This window comes from Equus przewalskii, chromosome 8, assembly GCF_037783145.1.
Source record: "Equus przewalskii isolate Varuska chromosome 8, EquPr2, whole genome shotgun sequence".
In the NCBI taxonomy this organism is placed as follows: Eukaryota; Metazoa; Chordata; class Mammalia; order Perissodactyla; family Equidae; genus Equus; species Equus przewalskii.
Genome location: NC_091838.1, coordinates 84,202,234 through 84,225,241, shown reverse-complemented (window position 1 = coordinate 84,225,241; position 23,008 = coordinate 84,202,234). Strand labels below are relative to the sequence as shown.

At 53.3% G+C, this 23,008-nt stretch overlaps 1 protein-coding gene across 1 annotated transcript; it reads right to left on the bottom strand.

Annotated features, from left to right (window-relative positions):
- Positions 1-1,047: 1,047 nt before the first annotated feature.
- SPATC1 (spermatogenesis and centriole associated 1) lies at positions 1,048-22,815 on the bottom strand. The gene is made up of 5 exons (XM_070632307.1): positions 22,464-22,815; positions 8,979-9,653; positions 8,336-8,854; positions 8,066-8,205; positions 1,048-1,477 (listed from the first exon to the last, which is right to left on the bottom strand). The coding sequence occupies exons 1-5, from the start codon at positions 22,666-22,668 to the stop codon at positions 1,148-1,150; spliced, it is 1,869 nt and encodes a 622-aa protein (XP_070488408.1). The 5' UTR covers positions 22,669-22,815; the 3' UTR covers positions 1,048-1,147.
- Between the last annotated feature and the right edge of the window lie 193 nt (positions 22,816-23,008).

The window sequence follows — 23,008 nt, the reverse complement described above, 5'->3', positions numbered from 1 at the left end:
CTGTATGTAGAGTCCTTGCCTGCTCTTCCCAGGGGTCTGGCTGGATCCCCCTGAAGTAGCAGGCCTGGGAATAGGGAGGGCAGAGAGGCAGGGAGCTCTGGAGTCAGAGGGCTCCAGTACACCCTACAACCCTCTCCTCCCCTCACCTCTCCTGGTTGCTGACACACTCCCACTTCCCATGGCAGCTCCAGCCTCTGCCCCCTCCTCAGCCAGGTCCTCTCCTTTCCCCTTTGTGGGCCAGAGGCCATTCTGTGGGTTTCCTCACACTGCCCTTCTCTCCTTGCGCTTGCCCTTGCAGGCACGACTGCACCCCTTAGCTTCCTGCACCATCCACAACCCCTTCCCCACTGAGGCTGCAGGTCACCTCCGGTGCCATCCTATCCCCATCCCACCTCCGCCCTGCTCTACTCTGCTTTGCCTCCTGCCTGTGCTCCTCAGCTCTGCCCCTGCACCAGGTACGGGCTGCCCTCACCACCTCAAGTCTTGGGCTCCTGTGGATCCAGCCTTTTTCTCCTTGAGAAGAAGCCCTGTCTCCCTGGGCTTGCCCCTCAGCAGGTTGGAGTGAGGATACTTTCTCCTGGCTCTTTCTCCTTCTAATGTCTTGCTGCCCTCAGTGAGGGTCCAGAAGCCCCCCCCCCCACCGCTGCCCCCCTGGTCCCTGCCTAGTACAGAAGGAGGGACTCCCACAACCACATCCTTGTCTCACTCCCATCTCTGCCTTCTGCTCTGCATCCAGGCCTCAGCTCTGTGCAGGTCACCAGTGCTGGTGACACAGCCACAGCCCTTCCCTGCCTGCTTGGCTCCTTCCCACTTCCTGCTCTTCCCCCTTTGAGTCTCAGGGGCTCCCGCTGCTCCCACCACCAGGCGAGGGGAGCCTTAGGGCCTTCGGAACACTCCTTTGGCCAGACAGCTGGTCTCTTTGATCTCGGGGCTCTTGCCAAGGGCCCTGGAATGTGCATGGACCCCCAGGGCAGGCAGGACTGAAGGGGTACGGGGTGGGGGGGGATGCTGGCGAGCCACCCCAGATGAGGCGGCACCACCCAGGAGTGCTGGTGCAGGCCCTGCGGCCAGCATCTGTGGGGAGCTTTAATGGCCGTGCACCAGGGTGTGGGGCAGAGCGAGCCTGGCCAGTGGGCACTGGCTGGCATCACCAGATGAACATGGGCTTGCCATCGTCGTGCGCCAACTGGCTGAGGCAGGAGAGCAGCAGGAGTGCGTCAGTGAGCATGCTGGGGTGCACGGTCTCCACCAGCACACGCTGCAGGAAGTCCACGGTGTAGGAGCCGCCCTCAGACGCAGCCAGCTCAGGCCGCTCGCGCAGGATGCCATAGGCGTTCACCAGCTGCTCGGTCAGCGCCGGGTGCACCCGCCCGTTGTAGCCCAGGCTCTGCAGCCGGTTCATGATGCTCACGTAGCGCTGTGTGAGCGTCTGGCACAGCTCCTCATCCAGCTTGTGGCTGCTGGGGTTCATGGAGGCCTGAGGGGAGAGCATCCGTCAGGGACCCTCCTGCCCCACACAGGTGCACGGGCAGGCAAGGGGTGAATGAGGCTGAGGGGGTATGGTTGTGAGAGGACCACGATCAGAGGGAATGTGCTCGAAGGAGGTGTCCTGGAGGCCCTGGGAGAGGGGCCCCGAGGGGTATAGGGTAGGGGGAGCCTGGTGGGCCTGGCCTGAGTGGAGCGGTTCCTGAGACCCATCACCTGCTCCACCCACCACCTGGGATTCGGGACTGATCTGAGGCCACAAGGAACTGAGGACAGAGAGCATGGCTGGGAGCCTGGAGGTGAAGGAAAGATGAGGGGGGACTCCTAATGTCCCTAGGGTTGCCTCACCCAGGAGACGCCACTCAGGGGCTTTTGCAGGCCTCCTCCTGGCTCCCTGCCCTGCTAGCTCTCAGCCTCCTCTCCAGGCCGCTCTTGTCACCTCAGGCCGCATCCTTAGCACACTTGGGCCTACACAGCCCCCTGCCCAGGGTCCTTCCCTCCCCTCAGGCTGAGCTGATGACCTGAGGCCCAGAGCCAAGCACCCTCAGTCTCAGACTGGGGGGTCCTGCTGGCCCACTCCCCATGCCTGGACCTGGGGACCGGCAGCAACTGGGTCAGTCTCCACCTGGTTCTTCACCACCTGTGCCCCCTAGCCAGGCAGTGACTGCATGCCCCAGCATCTCACGATGAAGTCAGCCCTGCTCTCCACCTCTTCCGCCATTGTCTCCTGGGCATGTGACCTGGGCAGTCACACAGGGACCTGAGGATGGACTGAGCCTGCCTCAGGGAGGGCGTCCTGGAGGGAGAGGGTGCTGGGCTGAGGTCTGGAGGACCAGGACAACAGAGGGAAAGAAGCTTCCAGGCTGAGGAACAGCATGCATGACATGGACAATGCCAGGAGGCAGAGCACAGAGCAAGGGGCCATGGGGAAAGCCAGGTTCAACGGCTGCTTCTGTCACCACACTGGGTCTGAGCCTCAGTTTCCCTGCTGTGAGATGGAGGGAACAGCACCATGTGACAGGGCTGTTTTCAAGATTAATGGAAATGTCGCCAGGGGCTGCTGAGTACTGCATCCGTGCTGGCCGGTGCCGTATGAGGGTCCTCATGCCATGGGACACATCTGAGGGCTCTCATATTGAACAGACTGTGTTTCAAAGGACTAGGGAAGGGAAAGGCATCCTAGGATGTTGAAGTTTGCCAGGATCTGGGTGGGGAGGAGACTTCAAGGTAGCACCACCCTCTCAGGACCCAGCTCTCACCCTCAAACTCTTCTGCCCTCTTAGCACCTGTCGTGCTTGCCCCTCCCTCATACATAGTTGCGGCTTTTCTTATTTATTGAAGGCTCCCCCAGGAGAGGGTGTGCTCCCCGAGGGCAAAGACTGTGTCTATTTGGTGTGCACTTGGTGTACACTGAATGCTCTGTACTAGTCAGAAGTGAACAGATTTGGGGGGGTGAGGGCAGCTGTGGATCAGTAAGGGGACAGCAATTTGGACCAGGACATAGGAGTGGAGGACAAGAGAATGTAGATGTGGCTACGTATGTGGGAAAAATCTTTAGCGGGAGATGGGAAAAATCTTTCCAGGGAGAACCAGCAGGACCTAGTGTTAGATGTGGAAGAGAAAAGAGGCGTGAGCAAATACACACACACCTCCAAGAGAGCACGCACACGTTCTCATCTTCCGGTCTCTCCGTCCTGGAACACCATGCTCCAGTGATAAGGGAAACGACAGCCAACGTCACAGAATCAGTGTGGTACAGCCCTTATTCTCTGAACACAGGGCAAGTGCGTTAGAAATCGGCAATGAAAAGACAGCCAAACGCCCCTCAGGTAACGGAGACTGGAAAGTGCGTCCTAACTGATTCATGGATTGGAGATCCAGCGCGGTTTGTGAAATATTTCGACTTGAACAGCCCCAAGCCCATCTGTCTAACCCTGGGAGATGCAGCCGAGCGCCGCTCCGATGCAGGCTGGAGCTGGGGGCGGACGCACTGGCCGTGAGCCTGCCGCATTCCCAACCAGACGACACGGCAGAGACGGCTCCCTGGGCCCTGCGTCCTGCTCCAGGACCCACGCTGGCTGGCGTTCCTCTCGCACCAGTCAGATATTTTGAATATCTCCCTGGCTAGATGGAACTTCCTTGCCCTGACTGTATTTATTTAAGAACAAAAGAGATGTAAAATAAAATGACTTAAAACGCTCAACCCAAGAAAGAAAATAAAGCAAACGTATAGGAAGCAGAAGGAAGGAAATAATAAAGAGCAGAAATGAGGAAACAGAATCCAAAGGATCAATAGAGACGATCAGCAAGACAAAATTGGGCAAAGTGGACACACTCCTGGGCAGAGGACAGGCACCCCCGCCTGCCTTTCGGGAATGAAACTCCGGGCAGAGCTCACCGGTCTCGCCCTCCTGCCCTGAGGCCTGACGTCACTAAGTTCGAGCCAATGGGGTGAGACTAGGACTGTAGGACTGTGAGCTCCGCCCCCTGGGCCTCGTTCCCGGACTGCGGACTCGCCCACACGTGCGAGGCGGTGGGCAGCAGGGCCGAACGACCCCGTGGAGAGATGAACACCTGGGTTATGGAAGGGCCTGCGTTTCTGTCACAGCAGCTTGGCACGGTCTCTGAAAAACTAGTGAAGCTGCATAAATAAGTCATAAATAACAGCAAACTGAGCGTCCCAGTGCATTAAAAAACACGAGGGAAGCCGTGTGGTTTATGACCAGACTATCTTCTTGTGTGTCTCAATATGTTAAGAGAAAAGGGGGGAGAGGTGGGGGAAACACCGCGTGCTCATCTCAATGAGAGGCAGAAGAAACATTCTAAAAAATTCAGTGTTTGTTCATCATTACAAAACAACCCAAACACTCTCAACAAATGAGGAAGAGGGAAAACTTCTCAGTCTGATGCGGCCGATACTGAAGCTGGCCTCTCTGGCTTCTAGTTTAGTGCCTGCTAGTGCCTTCCTGAACTCAAACAGGCTGGAAGATTAAAATCACCATTCCCAGACTCCCCTGTGGCTTAGGTAGCCCTGCGACCTGGATGTCTGCCCAGCAGGTGCATGTGGGTGGAACTTCCAGGTGAAGTGAGCACCTGGAGGAGGTGGTGCCCAGAGGGAGAGCAGGTTTTCAGGATTGTGCAATTGCTATGGCACTAGTTCTTCAGGGGCAGCTGTACCAAGTTTCAGGCATCTGACGGGGTGTCTGCATGCTGTTCCCGGGGCAGTGATGGCAACAGTGTGTCCTCTAGGAAATTCCCTTGTGCGCTGGCATTTTTACTGGCTGTATAGCAAACAAGCCCAATTTTGTGTCCTTCCTGGAGCTGCTCCAACCGCCTAAACTGTTATGACAAACTCGTTCTGCTCCCGTTAGCTAGTGTAGATTCTGTTACCTGCAACCAAGAACTCTGACTCGCCTAAAGAAGATCTCGCAAAAAGCCTGGAGCACACATCATACTTCGTGGGAAGACTAGAAGTGTGTGTTCCCAGTCAAGCCAGAAACAGGATGAGGTTGCCGTGTTGTATGCTTCTTTTAAATACTATACAAGATGGTTGTCTATGTAGAAAAGCCAAGACGACGTATAGGCCATCAGAACTAGCGAGAGGCTTTGGCAAGGTAGCTAGATAACAAATCATTACACGAAAATCAAAAGCATTCTCAGCAGGCAGCCCAGAGAGGGGGACTCTGGAGAGCATCGGGGTGCACCATGGACCCAACTGGACACAGTCACAAGGTGCCACCCTCAATCACCCTCACACTGGTGCAGCTGGATTCCAGGTCTCCTAGGACCAGGGCGCCTAAAGGAAGGGAGCTCAGAGCATCTTCCATAGAGCAGCAGATCTTTGCAATTGGGTAGAGGAGGTGACAGGCATGTGCACTGGGACAACTTTTAGTTGGGCTTAAAAGATGGCATAACTGGGGCCGGCCCTGTGGCATAGTGTTTGAGTTCAGCTTGGTCCACTTGAGTGACCCAGGTTTGTGTGTTTGGATCCCGGGCATGGAGCTACACCACTAGTCAGCCATGCTGTGGTGGCAACCCACATATAAAGTGGAGGAAGACTGACAACAGATGTTGGCTCAGGGCTAATTTTCCTCAGCAAAAAAAAAAAAAAAAAAAGGCATAACTGCGAATTTATTAAAAAAGATGGCCAACTGCCGTGAAAAAAGTCAACCAGTCCTCACTGAATGGAGCTCTATTAAAGATTTTCAGCTGTAAAGCTAACAGCATTCATGAAGCAAACACCACCAGGTTTCACTAGGTTTAGTGGGTCTGGATAGAATTTAGAGATCCAGCATCCACCAACATTGGAGTTCAACATGCAGAAAAACAAGATGTTTTGATGAAGGGAAATAAAAGTCTGGGCAAAGTGGAATTAGATGCATATAGGAACCAATGAATGGTCCAGCCAAGCAGGCAGGATGGCCTTAAGATGGGGATGCATCTTTATGATCCTCAGATGTGACCAGACATGAGTCACCCTGCCATGAGTGGCAGCCGGGGCCAGCCAGGGAGCATCTGTCGGGGTCCAGAAGGCAACTTCTGTGCAGGTGGGCTCCAGTGGAGCCCCTTCTTGGGAGCTTGGGCAGCAAGGGTGTGGTCCTGGCAGCACCGGTCATCGCCGATGGAAGCTGAATGGGGGCAACGGCTCTGGAATTGGTAACGGTGGCCATTGGGCAGAGTGACCAGATGAGTATTGTTGTGAGAGCCACAGGCTCTCCAGAGGCTGCCAAGATGGCCGCTGAGGCACTGGCTTGGGGGAAACCAAGCTCCTTGACCTCCTCAAACACCAAAAAGATTGCCTTCCATACGTTCTGATTTTCTCCTCCTGCCTCTTCTCTAAAGAGCTGCTGTTCAGTGCTGTGACTGCAGAATTCCATGGCGTAAGCCATAACTCGCCTGTGAGTGAGCAGAGGCCTGGGAACCAGAGGACTTGCACAGCCAGCTTCGACGTCCAAGGTCGACGTGTGCTTATCAACTTCAGTCAAACGGGCTCCTTCAAGCAGTAGGAAACCTCTTCATAGTTTAATACCTAATTCTACGTGGGCAACTAGACCTGTGCTTATAACGAAATGTAGTCTTTGCCAACGAGATATCAGATGCAGCATTTTAGAGACATAAATATGGTGCTTCTCCTGAGTTGTTTGTCGATTTTTAAATGGCCACGGTCAGTCTGCACTCATGACACAGCAGCGGCGGTGGTGGTCCCGGACACGAGTCAAGGGTCATCAAACCAAATACGACCAAAGTGGGCTCCACTGGCACAAGGAACAGAAATGACGGGCATGTAGAAATACCCCAAATCATAAAGATGTGAAACTTCCCCAGTTTAATCTGTAAAGCAATACAAAACTAAAAATTTGAAGTAGGTTTTTCCCAGAACTTGACGGACTGATCCTAAAATTCATATTGAAGAGTAAGGGGCCAAGAGCAGTGGAGGCGAACTGCAAGAAGAGAGACACCCAGGCTCCACCACCCTTCCACAACGAGGGCAGGGTGGGCTGGGGAGAGCCCAAACATGGGGCCCTGGGAGAGGGGCCTGAGGCGGGGCTGGGCAGCTGCCCTGTGCCCCCACCACTCCAGCCTTAAGCAAGACATGAGAAGTACAAACAGTAAAGGAAAAGGTGGAGAATTCTGACCACATTAAAATTAAAACCTAACCAAAGGACACCTGAACGAAAGGGGAGGGCGAGTTCAAACCTGGACATGGATGAACCCACTGTAACCAAAAATCATTCCTGCCCAATCACACGCCCAGATCTACAAGCCACAGATACAGACAGCCTGAGAGAGAGTGGCTGGGTGCACAGAGGGCTATTTCCCAAGGGAAGCCCAAATGGCCAAAATGCCGTGGAGGCGCTGCCCACCCCCCGCCCCCCAGGCACAGGGTCCCACCCCGTGTTGGCGTGTTGGTGGGGGAGGGATCATTCCGGACAGCTCCTCTTGAGTGTCCAGCCAAGTGCAGCCTGTGCCCGCTACCGCTTCTCCTCCTCCTCTGTGCCTTGGAGAGCCTCCCAACATGGTGGCAAGGAGACATGCCTAAGCAAGTTTGAAAAGCATCGTCCTCTGTGTCCCTCAACGGCAGTGGATGGCATGCTGGGCATACACTGGAATGAACCAGGGCCTGAGTTCCCTGGCCGTGAGCCCACCAGCTACTCATAGGCTCTGAGAGCTGCCTCCCCTGTGCCCCCTAGTGACCCTTGAGGACACCAACAGGGCAGGGGAGAAGATGTCGGCTCTGCCAGTCTGGGGAGGGTCCCTGGGATGAGGTCCTGGAGGCCATTGCAGTGGCAAAGTGGGACGGCACAAGCCTGACTGTGCTGAGCATCCTCCCCTGCCCTGTCCTCTGGGGAGGCCGTGAGGCTGGAACCATAGGCTCCTGATGCCAGATGCCCTGGACACCCACTGGCCAGTCGGACTGAGCACTGTGCTTCCTCCATCCCAGGGTGCCCTCAGATTCCAATGCGCTTGGCCTGGTGGGAAGGCAGGGCCCTCCAGCAGCCCCTCAAGAGCCTGGTCCCCATCCTTGCCGGGTGCCGGGGGCAGGCCCTCTGGCAGTGAGTGGGAGATGGGCGCCACGCACCTGGATGATCTTCTCTGGAATGTTGGAGACAGTGAAGCCATAGAGGCGCACGCGCTCGGGGAAGATGCTGGACAGGATCCTGCGGTCCAGCTGGAAGGCTATCTCTCCCACCAGCCTCTCCCAGGCCAGCTGCTTCGAATCTGGGGACAACAAAGGGAGGAGAGAGTGGTCAGTGGCCATGATCAGCAGCCCAGGTGGGTGCCAGAGAGGTCTCCAAAGGCAGCAAGGGAGACCACCAGACTCCCACTGAACCCCCACTACATCACTGACCTCGGGGGCCATCAGGGAACTTGCTGGCCTTTCGGTGGGCCAGCTTCCGCTCCAACTCCAGGATGCTTTTCCGAGATGTTTCCGAGACGCGTGCACCCCGGTTGTTGTTGACAGAGGCTGGGGAGGATGAGGCTCGAAGTGGGGAGAGAGGGTTGCGTGGAGGGGAGTGGGAGGTTGCTGAGGGCCGGCAGGTGGAGTTGGGGGTGCACTGGGTAATGTGGGTCGTACTAGAGGGAGTGTGGTTGGTGGCAGCTTGGGGGGCGGGAGTGGGGGCAGAGGCAAGGCCTGTGACAGTGAGGGCAGCAGTTGGGGAGGTGGGGTCAGAGGAAGGAACTGCTTGTCCCTGGGGGACACCAGGCTGGGTCCGGGCGTCTGAGGTGCTGTAGGAGAAGGCCGTCACAGGGCCAGGAGTGCCCCCGGTACCGATGGGGGTGGAGGTCTGGATGGGCACACCCACGAACGCCACGCTGAGGGGCTCTGGGTCCTGGCTTGGCCGGGGGTGCTCAGTGGAGAGTGGGACTAGTGACATGGGGGGACAAAAAGGAGAGGAGGAGGATTAGAGTAATGCAGGACCAGGGACTGGCCGGACAGGGAGCTCCCTCCCCTCAGGACCCCCTGCTACCCCTCCCCCTGCACCGGCTACCTTTGGAGGTGGCAGCAGGCCTCGTGCCAGCTGATGGATGGTGTCCAGAGGGGCTTCCTCGGAGCGGCTCTGCCAGCCGCACCCTTGGGGCCTCTGACAGCCCCAGATTACTAATGGGGTTGGCTAGAAGGTTCTGAGGGACGCCTAGAGGGGCAGGCGTGGAGGTGAGCAGGGGGCTGCCCAGAGACAGAGCCATGGGGCTGGCCAGGTGGCTGCTTGGAGTCAGGGGGCCAGTGGAAGGCAGGCCCATGGAGCTGGCCAGTGTGCCCGCCGGGGGCACTGCCATGGGGTTGGCCAGGTGGCTGCTTAGAGTCAGGGGGCCAGTTGAGGGCAGGCCCATGGGGCTGGCCAGTGTGCCCGCTGGGGGCACTGCCATGGGGCTGGCCAAGTGGCTGCTTGGAGTCAGAGAGCCAGTCGAGGGCAGGCCCATGGGGCTGGCCAGGTGTCTGCTGAGGGGGCCAGTCAGAAGGCTGGTGAGTGGGCTGCTCTGCGGCATGGGCCCTGAGCCAGGCAGCAGCGTGTTGAGAGGGCCCGTCAGGGGGCTCATGATTGGGCCGGCTGCAGGGCTGGGCTGTGGACTGTTTAGCATGTCGGCCAGAGGTGCCAGAGTCACCATCCCCACTTCTTCCAGGACAGGTTCGCTTGCTGCTGTCGGGGACGGGGACAGGAAGACACCTGGGGGACACAGAGAAAGCACTGAGACCCCAGGCAGACCCCTGGAGGGTGGGGGCTCTCTCCCTACTGTGGCAGGGCCTGGGCCAAGGTGCCCGTCTGCCTCTGATGGGCTGACCAACCCTCTCTGAGCTTCATCTCTTAGATGGGCCGGACAATGACCTGTCCACCTCCGAGGGAGATCTGTGGGGCGGCTCAGCGGATCTCAGATGAAGATTGGGCCCCTCATCTCCTGGTCCTCTGAGGGCGCTGACAACTGCCCTCCAGCCACAAGGACTTTTCACAGCTGCCTGCCTCTCAAATGTGCCCACTGCACTGAGCTGATGACTCTTGCTGAGGAGAGGAAGGTGTTCTGGCAGCTGGACCCCCAGGTTGCCAGGTTGACCCCTCCGCTTCCTGGTAGGGAGGAGTGGGCCTGGACCTCCTGACCACTGTCCTTTCAGGGACAGCTGAGCCTCACCAGGTGGGGGACTCTCAAGGAGGCCAGAGCTAGAACAGGTGCAGAGCTCAAGTGGCGCTGATGGTGCGCCTGGCTCCTGCCCGAGGTGTCTCGGTGAACAATGGATGCAGGTGCAAGAGGGCCATTTGGCCCAGACACGCTTCATACTTCTGGGACCCCACATGGGGGTCTGGAAGCCCATTTTCCTTGGGTTCTCGAGGAGAGTGCCCTTGAAAGACCACGTTAAGGGGAGAAGGTCCCTAGGGGCACAGCAGCTGGGGGAGGGTACAGGGGAGGTTTTCGTGAGTGTGCAATTTAACTGAAAACGTCCACTTTTTTTGTTATAAAAGCAGTACATGCTCATTACAGGGAAAGAATGGAAGTACAGAAAAGTAAAAAAAAAAGATGAAAAACCACTGGTAGTCCTATCACCCCACGGTCAGTCATGCCGAAAAGCTCCGTGTTGCCTTGAAGACTTTCTCCACGTATTTATATAGATCAGGGATGGACGAACCTATTCTGGAAAGTGCTGGTAGGAAATATTTCTGGCCATCTGGTCTCTGTTCAACCACTCAGTTCTGCCATTGTCATGCGAGAGCAGCCACAGACAACACGGAAACGAATGTGCGTGGATGTGTGTCAATAACACTTTATTATGGACACTAATATTTGAATTTCATGTCCTTTTGCATGTCATGAAATAGCATTCTTCTTTTGATTTTCTTTCAACCATTTAAAAACGTAAAATCCATTCTTAGCTCCCAGGCCACGCACAAATGGGTGGTGGCTGTGTGGGTCACCCGTGTCCTTATGTACCCCACCTCTTCTTTCTGGACCCACATCACGCAGCCTCCAGCATCAGCATCCTCTGAAGACAGCACTTATGGTGGCTGCAGGGGTTTCCATCTTGTGCAACTGCCATTGTTTATTGAGCCGATTCCAATTGTTGGGCATTTGAATTGATTCCAATTTTCCCAATGACAAATAATTCTACTCCATAAATGTTTATTACTGATTTTTTCCCTGAAAACAGACATTAGAGGTTCTTTTTTTCCCCCCTCCCCAAAGCCCCAGTACATAGCTGTATACTCTAGCTGTAAGTCCTTCCAGTTCTTCTGTGTGGGACACCAATGCAGCGTGGCTACTAACAGACAAATGGTGTGGTTCCACTCGCAGGAACTGAGCCCGGGTCGCTGAAGCGGAGCATGCCGAACTTTAACCACGAGGCCATCAAGGCTGGCTCCGTTTTAGAAGTTCTTAATGCATGCTGCCAAATCTATCTTTTTTAAGATCCTTCAGAAACATTCTGACATTCCTTTGGAGGTCCCCGGCATGCCATTTAAATCTCTGCTGATGCTATGCCGCACGATATGTGGGAAGATGTCCCAGCACTTTATTTTTGTTTTAAGTTTTGTTATTTTTTTTCCAAACAAGTAAACTAAAATTGCATAATCAAATCAACCAGTCTTTTCTCTTATGATTTCTTGTTTTAGCTTTTTGGAAATTTTTGCTTTAGAATCGAAGAGACGGAAAACCTTGTGAGCCCATGGAGAGGAAGAACATGAAAGAGAAGGAGCAGCTGGTGGGGCAGATTTCGGAAAGACGTCAAAGAGCCCTGATGGGGAAGAGAGAGGGATGAAGTATGGGATGGAGATTGGAGTTGGGGCGTTTGTCCTTCTTGGCCTCTGTTTCCTCTGCGAGGAGCCCAGGGTCTGGATGATATGGGAAAGGACCACTTGGGCAGTGTCTTCAGGATGGCGGGAGAGAAGACAGCCATGGGTCATCTGTCTCTGCACAGCCAGGCAGCTGCAGGAGGGCCAGTGGCGCCTCACTCACAGCACAGCCAGGTCCTTGCAGGGGCTCTGAGACCTAGGTGATCTGTTTCCACATCACTGATCCCCATACCCCCACAGGTCTCCTTGATGTCCCTCTAGGATGTCTCTGGGGTGTTGTCCCCATTCACTGTCTCAGTTCACTTTCCTTCTTCCCTCCAACACCCTCTCCAACCAGGCTTTCACTCTCCATCCACCCAAAACTCATCGAGGCACCGATGACCCACATTGCAGGATCCAGCACTCAGTCCTCAGGCTTCATCTTCCTTGGTGGATGGCATTCACACAGTGGAGAGCTCCTCCTTATTGAAACCCTGTCTTGGTTGGGCGCTCGGGTTCCTGGTCACCCGGCTTCTTCCAGGTGCTGCTGGTCCCACCTCATCTGCCTGCCCTGGGGCAGCCCCAAGTTCCCCGAGTCTGCTCTTTCTTGGTGAGCGATCCAGCTTGGGCACTGGGGACTAGCTACATGTCCTGCTCACGACTCAGGCTGGACTCCAGACTCACACCCTCAACCGCCTGACCCACTTTTTCCCAGAGTTTTTCTGGGGACTCCGGCTTAGCACTCCTTCAGCTCCCTCTGCAGCCCTGGCATGTCGTCAACGAGCAATTTTGCCCTTTCAGTAGCTCAGGCCCCACATGGTGCAGTCAGCTTCAACACTTCTCTTTCACTCATGCCCTGCATCCAGTCTGCCTGCAACACCTTCAAACACATCCAGAATCAAGCACCTGGACCACGAGCACCGCCCCAACCTGGTCCACACCAATATTACCCTGCCTGGATTATTGCAGGAGCCTCTTGGCTGGTCTCCTGATGCTGGATTTTTTCCTCAAACATCAGCCAGAGTGTTCCCATTAAAATGGGAGCCCGCCATTTCATTCTGAGTGCTAAGTCGTTCAAGGGCCCCCATGATCTGGCCTGTCAACTCTCTGACCTTGATGTCCCCCTGATCTCTCCCTCACACCCTCTGCTCCAGCCCCTTGGGCTTCCTTGCTGTTCCTCAAATGCTCCAGGCACACACTTGCTTCTGCCTTTGCATTGGCTGTTCTCTCTGTCTGGAACACTCTTCCAGTGTACACAGCCGGCCCCCACACTTCCATCCATCTTTTCTCAGTGAGGTCTTCCATCTAAAATCACCAATTTCCTTTACCTCAGCTGTTCCTTCCCCTTCTCCTGGACTGTTTCCTCCTAGGCACTGATTTCTCTCTAAGACGCTCTACACTCACTTATTGGTTTGTCCTGTCTCCCTCCATTAGACTGAAGCTCCTTGAGGGCAGGGGTTTGCCAGTTTGCTGCTGTTTCCCAGTGCCCAGAACAGTGCTTGAGCTATGGAAAGTGTTCAATAAATATAAAGAAAATGATGTGTATGTAAGCAGAGGTGAAATTTGATGATTAAAAAAAAAAAATTGGTCAGGACAGGAATGGAGGTCTATTTGACTCGAGTGTGTGCCCGTAAGCACTGAAAGCTTAATCTGACCACAGAAGGAACTGTGTCTATAAAGTGAGTTTATAAACTGTGACCACTGAGACAGCCACGTGAGATCCAAAATAAAATTAGATAACGTGTTACTATCTGAAGGAGTTGTGTGGTCCGCAGAATACAGAGTGCAAGATGCATCAGGGTCAACAAAAGTCAGTTGTATTTCCAAACACTTGCAATGAACGATGCAAAAATAAAATCAAGAAAACAGCACGAAAAAAAGAACAAAATATTTTGGAATAAATTTGACAAGAGAAATGCAAAACTTATACCGAAAACTAAAAACATTGTTGAAAGAAACTAAGGAAGATCTAAATAAATGGAAAAACATCCTATGTTCAGTATTGAAAGATTTAATATTGTTAAGATAGCTATACTCTCTAAGTTGATCTACAGATTCAATGTAATTCCCATCAGAATCCAAGCTAGCTGATCCTAAAATTCACATGGAATTGCAAGGAACCCAGAATAGCCAAAGCAATATTGAAAAAGGAGGAAAGTTAGAGGACTAACTTACAGATTTCAAAACTTACTACAAAGCTACAGTGATCAAGACTGTGTGGTACTGGCATAAGGACAGACATATAGATCAATGGATTAGAATAGGGAGCCCAGAAATAAACCCATACATCTATGGTCAACTGATTTTCAACAAGGGTGCCAAAAATATTCATTAAGGAAAGAATAATCTTTTCAAAAAATGGTGCTGGGAAAACTGGATATCTATGTGCAAAAGAATGAAGTTGGACCCTTTATCCTATACCATGTACTAAAGTTAACTCAAATGGATCAAAAGCCTAAACATAAGAGCTAAAACTATAAAATTGGATTTGGTAATGGAGTCTTAGATATGACACCAAAAGCATGAGCAACGAAAGAAACAATAGGTAAGTTAGATTTCATAAAAATAAAAAGCTTCTATGTTTCAAAAGACACTCTCAAGAAAGTGAAAAGACAATGCGCAGAATGGGAGAAAATATTTGCAAGTCAGATATTTGATAATGAATTTGTATCCAGAATATATAAAGAACTCTTAACACCTCAATAATAGAAGGACAAATAGCCCAATCTAAAAATGAGCAAAGGTTCTGAACAGGCATCTCCCAGAGATGATATACAAATGGCCAATAAGTGTGTGAAAAGATGCTCAACTTCATTAGTCACCAGGGAAACGCAAATCAAAATCTCAATGAGATACCACTTCACACCCACTAGGATGGTTATAATTAAAAAGTCAGATAAGAAGTATTGGCAAGGATGTGAGGAAATTGGAATGCTCATTTGTTGCTGTTGGGAATGTGAAATAGTGCAGCCACTTTGGAAAACAATCTGGTAGGTCCTCAAACAGTTAAAGAGGGTTACCATACAACCCAGCAAATCTACTCCTAGATATATACCCAAGAGAAATGGAAGCATACATCCACATAAAAACTTGTACATGAATGCTTATAGCAGCATTGTTCGTAATAGCCCAAAGGAGAAAATAAGTCTGTCAACTGATGAATGGATAAACAAAATGTAGTACATCCATTGATGGAATACTATTCATCCAGAAAAACAAAACAAAATGAAAACCCCTTAATCCCACCTAGAAGTACTGATTCATGCTAAAAGATGAATAAACTTTGAACATATTATGCTAAATGAAAGAAGCCAGTCACAAAAGCTGCAGACCTGTGATTCCATTTACATGGAATGTCCAGAATAGGCAAATCTATAAAAACAGAAAGTAAATTAGTGGTTGCTTAGAACTGAGGAGGGATGGGTAGTGGGGTGATGAAAGTGTTCTAAAATTGATTGTGGTGATGTTTGTACATATCTGTGAATATACAAAAAACCATTGAAGTGGGTGAATTGTAGGGGATGTGAATTATATCTCAACAAAGTTGTTATTTAAAAAATGATTAATTGGAGTCACAGGCATTTGGGGAAAGACAGATTCATGGTTCAGGGGCTAATTTAGTGCACCCCTGGGTGGCATTGCATGCTCTGCGGGCACAGCAGATGGACAACTGTGTGTCCATTGCTCAGAGCCAAGACTATAATGGCCTCAGTCATGGACACAGTGTCCATCGGGGTTGTGACCCATCAGGGTCACCGAGGAGAATCTCAGAAGCAGCCTTGCCGACATCTCTGGCTGGCAGATGGGGAACACTAGTAATATTTGTGCTGGGACATCAGATGTGAATAGGAGTGTTCTGAGCTAACAGGAGCTAAGGGCCAAGTCTCTGTTGAAATTTCAGTCCTACAGCTTTGTATTCTAATGCAAAATGTACAAGTGATTAATTGTTTTAACTTTTTTTTTTTTTAGAATTTATATTCAATTGAATTAGATTTGTGAGTTGAAATCTTTCTAGGTTTAGGTGCAGTATTAGAACCTTAAAGAGAACTTTAGATTTGCTGTGTCAACTTAAAAAGCAAATTCACCTGTTATTTTATCCTCAAAACGAGTTTATTCGGGAACAGCCAAAAGAATTACAGTACAAGACGCGAATGCTATGTGAAACCGTAGGCAAACTGGGCCAACAAAGCAGGGGAGCTGCTTTCATAGAGAACAAGGAGGAGTAGGAAGGGCTGTTCTAAAGGGAAGTCCATTGGGGGACAGTAACAGTTCAGGGCGGAAATGGCTTCTCATTGGCTGAGTGTGGTGGCTTCTCATTAGCTGAGCTGTGTTGTTTCTCATTGGCTGAGTATGGAGGCTTCTCATTGGCTCAGCTGCAGTGTTTCTCATTGGCTGAGTGTGGAGGCTTCTCATTGGCTGAGCTGTGGTGTTTCTGATTGGCTGGGCTGTTGCTGGGTGGGGAGAGAAATCTTCCTTCCTAGTACAGCGCTTGTACTTCCTGTGGGAGACGCAAACGCCTGTCTCTTCCTGTTTGGCGTAATGGGTGATATGAGGCCGGGGTGAGAGCTCCTCTGCAGGGATCTCTGACTTCAGTTTGGTTAAGGTTTCTCTTATTAATTTCCTCAGTTGCACTTATATATTTCATATGTGAGAATTAATTAGGGTCCAGGAAGGTTGGTTACATCAGATAGTTGAAGTTAAAGAGAAAAGCAAACGTCTTACGTTCACAAACGCAGTTTACAATGTTTTAAACTGTTTAACCAAACTTGTGATTTCCTTCCCAAGCCTACTCCTCGCAGGGACAGCTCCAGCCTTCCCGCTGCCACCCGGGACTTGGGAGCGGCCCCACTCGGGAGTCCCCGGCTCAGCGCCTCGCTCGGGACATGCTCCGTGAGGCGGTCCTGTGCGCCCATCTCCCGCGCGCGGCCTCCGGCTCTGGGCTGCAGCGGCTCTCGCAGCGGTCCCCCCCAACTCGCCCACCGTCTGCGGCCTCTGTGGCCTCGGCGCCCTCCCTCTGGTGCGGACGTCGGCGCGCTAGGACCAGGCCAGGCCCACCGCGGACAGGGGCGGCCAGGCAGCCGAGACCCCAGTCCACACGGGGACAGAGGCTGCAGCAGCCCAGGTCGGGGGCGGCGCGGCAGGTGGCCCGAGGGGGCGCGACCGTGAGGGGGCGGGGCCCGAGGGTTTGGGCGGGAAGCTGCTGCTTTCAATGCGGGTGGGCGGACGCCGAGGGAACCTGGACCCACCGAGGGGAGACCGGTGAGCAAAGGCGGCTCTAGCTGAGGGTTCCAAGACGGCTGGGGCTGCAGGAGGGGGACAGAGCAAGGGGGATGATGACAGGTCCTGAGGGGGGATGGGGTCCTGAGAGGGGAGGGACGGGGTCCTGAGGGAGGGCATGGGGTCCTGAGTGGGGGGAGGGGGTCCTGAGTGGGAGCACAGACCTTGAGGAGAAGGAGGTGGTGGGGAGCAGGGTGTCAAAGGCCCTTCTGAAAAAAGGAAGAGAAGACAGGGGCGACAGGGCAGCAGTGGGTGCGGGGAGGAGGATGGGCTTGGGTGAGCGTCGGGTGGGCAGTGGGGAGGGTGCCAGGCGAGAAGAGCAGCAGAGCCCCCGGCCACCCTGCCCTGGCAGCTTTTCCTGTCCTGACCGCCTGTGTGTGGAGGAGCCGGGTCTGACCAGTGGGCGCAGGAGCCAGTCTTTGGCGCAGTCAGTGTTTTAGTGACTTGAGCGCTCAGTTTGGCCCTCACTTCCTCTCTACGCCAACAGCCCTGCCTCCTGGTCGGTCTTACGCCTCCCAGGACATCCCAGTGCAGGCGCAGGAGGCCCTGCAGCCTAAGTCCATCTTGGCTCCGCCTCCCACCTGCCATGTTCACTGGACCAAGACCTGAACCTCTTGGCGCCCGTTTCTTTCCTGGGAAGTTAATTCAGCCAACGGCCAACGTTTACTGATTTCCTGCTGCTCAGCATACCCGCTCTGACCGTGAGGTTGTACTGTCTGCCTTGCTCAGAGGATCACTCCCGGCCACCTGGCCTTCGAGCCTCTCTAGGTCCCTAGTACAGTAGCCTCTTTATTTTCTCCCCATCCGACAGCCCAGCCGGTCTCTGCTTCCCTCTGTGCTGTGCTCAAACTCTTGCTGAGTCGTCAGCAGCTCCGCCCGCCTGCCCCCCGACTCCTGCTCCCACCCCACCAACCAAATGCTGCTGGAGAAGGCTGTGGCTGCTGCCTCACAATCCGCAGACGCCAGCGCCGTTTGGGCCCATTTCACAGACAGACAGACTTCCCAGGTGCTCCTCTCAGTTCCTTCTGCCATTTTCACTCTGTGTCAGACGTTCTCCATCTTCCTCTCTCTACCCTTGCTCGTAGAGAATGAGGTTTTTACAGAGGAAATTGAGGCCATGGTTCTGGAGTTTCCTCAGCTTCCCGCCCGGCCTTCTCACCCACCCTTTCCCTCCTCCTCTGCCCTGACAGTGGAGGAGACGCTCTTCCTTCCACCAAGGGCACCCCTCACTCTATCAAGTATCACTTTTCTCTTTCACAGCTTCCAACAGTCTCTCCTGGCTCCTGCCCTCCACATATCAGCAAAATCAGGTCTCTGCCATCTGGAAAAGAAGCTCCGAATGCCATGCTCCTCTCCAGCTACTGCCCCCAACCCAAAGGCAGACTTCATAAACTCAGTTCTGTTCTCTCCATTTTTTCTCTCACCCCTCTGCTCGCTCAGTGGGCCTTTCCCACCTCGGGTGGGGTTGGAATCGCTCTAACCGAGGTCATTAATGCCAAGTCATTAGCACTTTTTTTTTAGCACTTTTCTTGCTTGACCTCCCGGCAGCCGCTACACTGTTGACACTCTGCTCCCTTGGAGCCTGTTTTGAAGCCATTACGCTTTTGAAGTTTCCCTTGTCCTCTGGCTGCTCCTTTGCCAGCTTCTCTACCCGCCCTGACTCAGGACTTGTCCCTCAGCCTCTTCTTCCTGTTCTGTCTCTTCCCAGATGGTCTCGCCCTCTCCTGCAGCTTCCCTTATCAACAACTCGTGAATCTTTGCTCTCTAGCCCTGATCTCTCCTCTGAGCTTCAGGCTCGTGTTGCCACTGCTTCCTGGACACTCCCTGTGGATGTCATGTGAATGTCTTAAAGTCAGTTTGTCCCAAATACAACTCATTCCATCCCTCCAAAACTGCATTTCCTTCTCCCAGGCTCACCTTGGGTAAGAGCACAAATGGGAGGCCCACATACCATATCTCAAAATAGGTAAAAGTTACCAGTCAAGCTAACAAGCTGTTGAATTATGTTCTGTGTTCTCACCTGACAAATAAACCTTTGTAACAACCTGGAAGGTCAGGTTTGAATTTAGGATTCTTGTACTTTCTGGAGTTTCTGTGCCAGAATGTGGTGGCTTGGCAAGAGCTGGCCCCTGACCCTCATCCTGCATCCCTTCTCTTCCCGCCTGGGCTTGGTCCTGCGCTGCGAGGGGCCTGGCACACACGCTTGTGAGCACCTACAAGCCCAAGCTGTGTTTCCTCCCATGTTCCTCCTAAATGGGATGGGCCAGAGCTCTGGACTGGAGGGGTTAGGAGGTAGCGCTGTGTACAAGAGTACAAGGGAAGGGAAGGGTGGGCCCAGAAAGAGGAACTGAAGATTGAGTTCAGGAGAGCAAACTGACTTGAATAAGAGCCTGATGAGGAAGGTAAGTCACAAGGAAAGGGCTGGGGAACAGACAGGGTGAGGACGTGGCCAGAGAAAGATCCCCTGAGGCAACTGCAGGGATCTGTCATGGCTGGGCTGGGGCTGGAGAGTCTGCAGTCTCAGGGAGTTTGCCACCTCAGCAGACACCTGTGCAGCAGACACATTCACACTCTCTCTTTTTCATCCCTCACATCCAGGCAGTTAGTTTTCTAACTAAATAGCTTGATTTCTCTCCACCGCTGGTTCACACCATCATCTCCCACCTGGATGGCTGCAAGACCCTCAGTCTAACCCATCTCCCTGCCTCACTCTTGTCTCTCCTGAATCCATTTTCCCCACAGCAGCTGGAGTGAAGCACAAACATGATTACTTCCTGTTAGAAACTACCAGTGTCTGCTTATTGTCTTTAGGAGCAAGTCAAAGCTCCTCCACACGTCATTTGCGGTCCTTGGCAATCTGAGCCCTGCTGACCTCTTCAGCTGCATTGTTCACCTCTCACTGGCCCCAACACACACAAACACACCACACACACACACTCAAATACAAACATCACACACATACCCCACATATACTGATACACATTCACGCACTATCATACGCACAACTCACAAAACACATCACACATACTGCACTCTCACATGCTCATACCACACATATTCACGCACATAGCCACACACATTTTCTGATACACAATATATTCTCAAAGTACTCATACCACATACTCGTACATATTCTCACATACACACATACCACACACTCCAGTCATTTACACACCCACACCACAGATTCCATACATATACCACCCAATCCACACACACATATCACACTACACACTACACACAGGCCACATACACTTGCACACCACATTCACGTGCTCACACCCCCCCCTTGCTAATGCCTCTGAGACAACAGACAGGTGATTCACGTCACACATGCTCACACACCCCACTCCACGCCCACACCCATACACTTTCACACACCCACCACACACTCACCACACACATAAACAGCCTGGGCTTTAGCCACACTGATCTAGTTCTCATTCCTGCTACCCCCAGGTCCAGGCCTTTGCACGAGCTGCTCCTTCTCCTGGAATGCCCCCTCCCCTTCGCCACCAGCTGTCTGGGCTCACCTCGTTCAGAGCCTTTCCTAACTCCCTGAGCTTGACTCTTCAGGAGGTGGAAGACAAGAAGTGGCGCAGGGATGTTCTTAAGAGTCAAACCGAAAATGAGCAGGCTTGCTTGGTTAGCCTGGGAGTAGGAAACCAGAGTCTGGGTTCTTAAACTGTGAGCTTTCTTAACCGTTGTGCCTCCCCACAAGTAGTATTTTTGTCACACTGTCTGTTGTCTCCAAGTCAGTAGCAATATAACTTTTCAAAGGAGAGGAACCTGTATGCTTGTGGTCAGCAAGAGGGGGCTGTGCAGACAGGCCCCATGCCACAGCCAGGTTGCATGGCAGGGAACCCAGTGAGTAGGGAGTCGAGGGAGGCAGCTTTCAAGAGTAAAGGGAAGACAGCTTTGAGCTGGAAGTAGGTCAGCGGGGGAAGGAGCAAGGACCTGGGGGGTTAGTGTCCTAATGGAGAGGCCCAGTTCTTAATCAGAAACGTGTCTAGTTGGGAGTGAGCTAAGTTCCAGGGACTCATTAGGCCTGCAGATCCTCTGAGGTGATCTCGCTTCTAGTGTAAGGTTGAAGCCCATGGTGGGCAGGCTGCCTGGGAGTGGAGGGCAGGGCCTGAGCCAGCCTGGGAGCAGCAGCAATTAAGTTGAGCCGGCAAGTGGACGGCTCGGCTGCAGGTGCTCTTGGAACTCAGAAAAAGGAGGGCTATCAGTCCCAAATGCCGTGCAGAGGTTGAGAAGGATGTGGCACCTGGGAAGCCACCTGTGACTTTCTAGAACAGCAGAGTGTCAGGGTCCACTTCCAAGCTGTACAGGCTTAAGTGGCAGGGCTGAAAGAGCAGAGTCCTCCTCTCGGGGAAGGAGGATGTTTTCGGGCCTGACTGTGGACAGAGGTGGGTGGCCAGCAGGGAGGACGAAGTGCAGGGCCTGTGACGGGGCAGGTCACTGCAGGGGTGGCTGGGCTCTGAGCGCGCATGGAGAAGTCTGCCTTGGAGAAGGGAGCACATAGCCTTCTCCAGGACAAGAAGGACAGCATAGGGAGGGGGAGAAATGTGGATGTAACAACCGCCGTTTGTCACCTCCTCACCCTGTGTAACCTTCACCAACACACTGACAGCCTCTGATTCCTATTGCCACACATAGGACCTTACCACCACTAGAAATTCCCCTCTCATATCTTCCTTGCCAACCACTTTCTGCCCACAGCTTTCCATTCTTCCGGCACCTCACCTTATCCTGTCACCACACTCTGCTGTGCAGCCTCTCCGGGCTCCTGGCCGCTGAGCACCCTCCTGGCTCAGTGCGTATGCCCCAGGCCTAACCCTGCACATCTTCACTTCACCTGCTTTTCTGCGAATACCTGTAACTTCTTTGCCCATTCTACTGTCTCACCCTACTCTGTAAATCCTCTCCAGCCCCAGGGCTCTGTCGAACACTGATTCCCAAACCTCAAGCTTCAGTCTCTGTTTCTTCTCGGCTTCTAGACGGGTTGTCAATTGCCTATTGGCCATCTCTAAGTGGAGAGTAATGGGGGAGAGAAGTGGGGGGACTAAGGGTGAGGGATGGAGGAGAGGGGTGGGGAGGCTGGGGGTGAGTGACGTATTGGACCCAGTAGGGCAGCATATTTGGATTCTGGAGCTGGGGAAATTCTCAGTCTATGGAGCTGCTTGGGAGTTTAGCCAAGGGGAGCATTGCGGGCAGGGGCTCCTACCATCAGGTGGGTGGAACTGGTGCCTAGTTTTGTCTTTTCATCCTGATGGTCCTGTGTCACCCTCCCGTCATGGTGGGGCCACCTTCCCATAAGTTTGTTACTATCTGTGCCCCTCTCTGCATGACTCCCCAAGACCCCACCACACAGAATTTCTCCTCTTTGTTGCAGCCTCACCCTTCCCTCCCCAATCTTCTTGAACTCAGGCCTCTTACGGTTACCCTGGCATTGAGAAGCGCCAGCCGCTGCCTCGCCAAGCCCGCTGCTGAACCCGCTGATGCCCAGGCCACCCGCCTGCGTCTTGATTGCCGACTTGAGCTCGTGATTCTCCCGAATGAGCCGCACCAGCTTCTTCAGTTCCTCATTTTCCCGCACCAGCCTCTCTATCTGATGCCGAAGCCCCTCATAATTGGTGAGTAAAGACATGCCCCAGGGCAGCAGGAAGGGTGCAGCCCACGGGAGGGCACTGCACCTGGAGGCTGCCCAGGGCCCCGGGCCTTGCCCGGGCTGGAGAAGGGCCCCAGAGTTTGCAAGTGGCAAGGCTGGCCCAGTGGGCTCTGGGTATTGTGAGGTCAGAGGCTATGCCCTCCTCCTTGCCCTCTCTGCTCTAACAGGCTCAGCTCTCCATGCCTCCAGGCCTGTGGACAGGCCCTGCCTCAGCCTGGAATGTACTGGCCCCTTCTCTGTTTGGCCAACTTCCCTGTCAAGGTGCCTCCTCTCTGAAGCTTCCCTTCATCCTTGGCAAGCTGATCACTGCTCTCTAGTC

What these genes read in the sequence shown, in the direction of transcription:
- SPATC1 (XM_070632307.1), bottom strand. Translation starts at nt 22,668, where the DNA reads ATGTCTTTACTCACCAATTATGAGGGGCTTCGGCATCAGATAGAGAGG. An exon ending in GTTCCCTGATGGCCCCCGAG is followed by an intron (nt 8,206 to 8,335) that starts GTCAGTGATGTA and finishes TGTTGTCCCCAG; the next exon opens with ATTCGAAGCAGCTGGCCTGG. An exon ending in TTCCAGAGAAGATCATCCAG is followed by an intron (nt 1,478 to 8,065) that starts GTGCGTGGCGCC and finishes CTCTCCCCTCAG; the next exon opens with GCCTCCATGAACCCCAGCAG.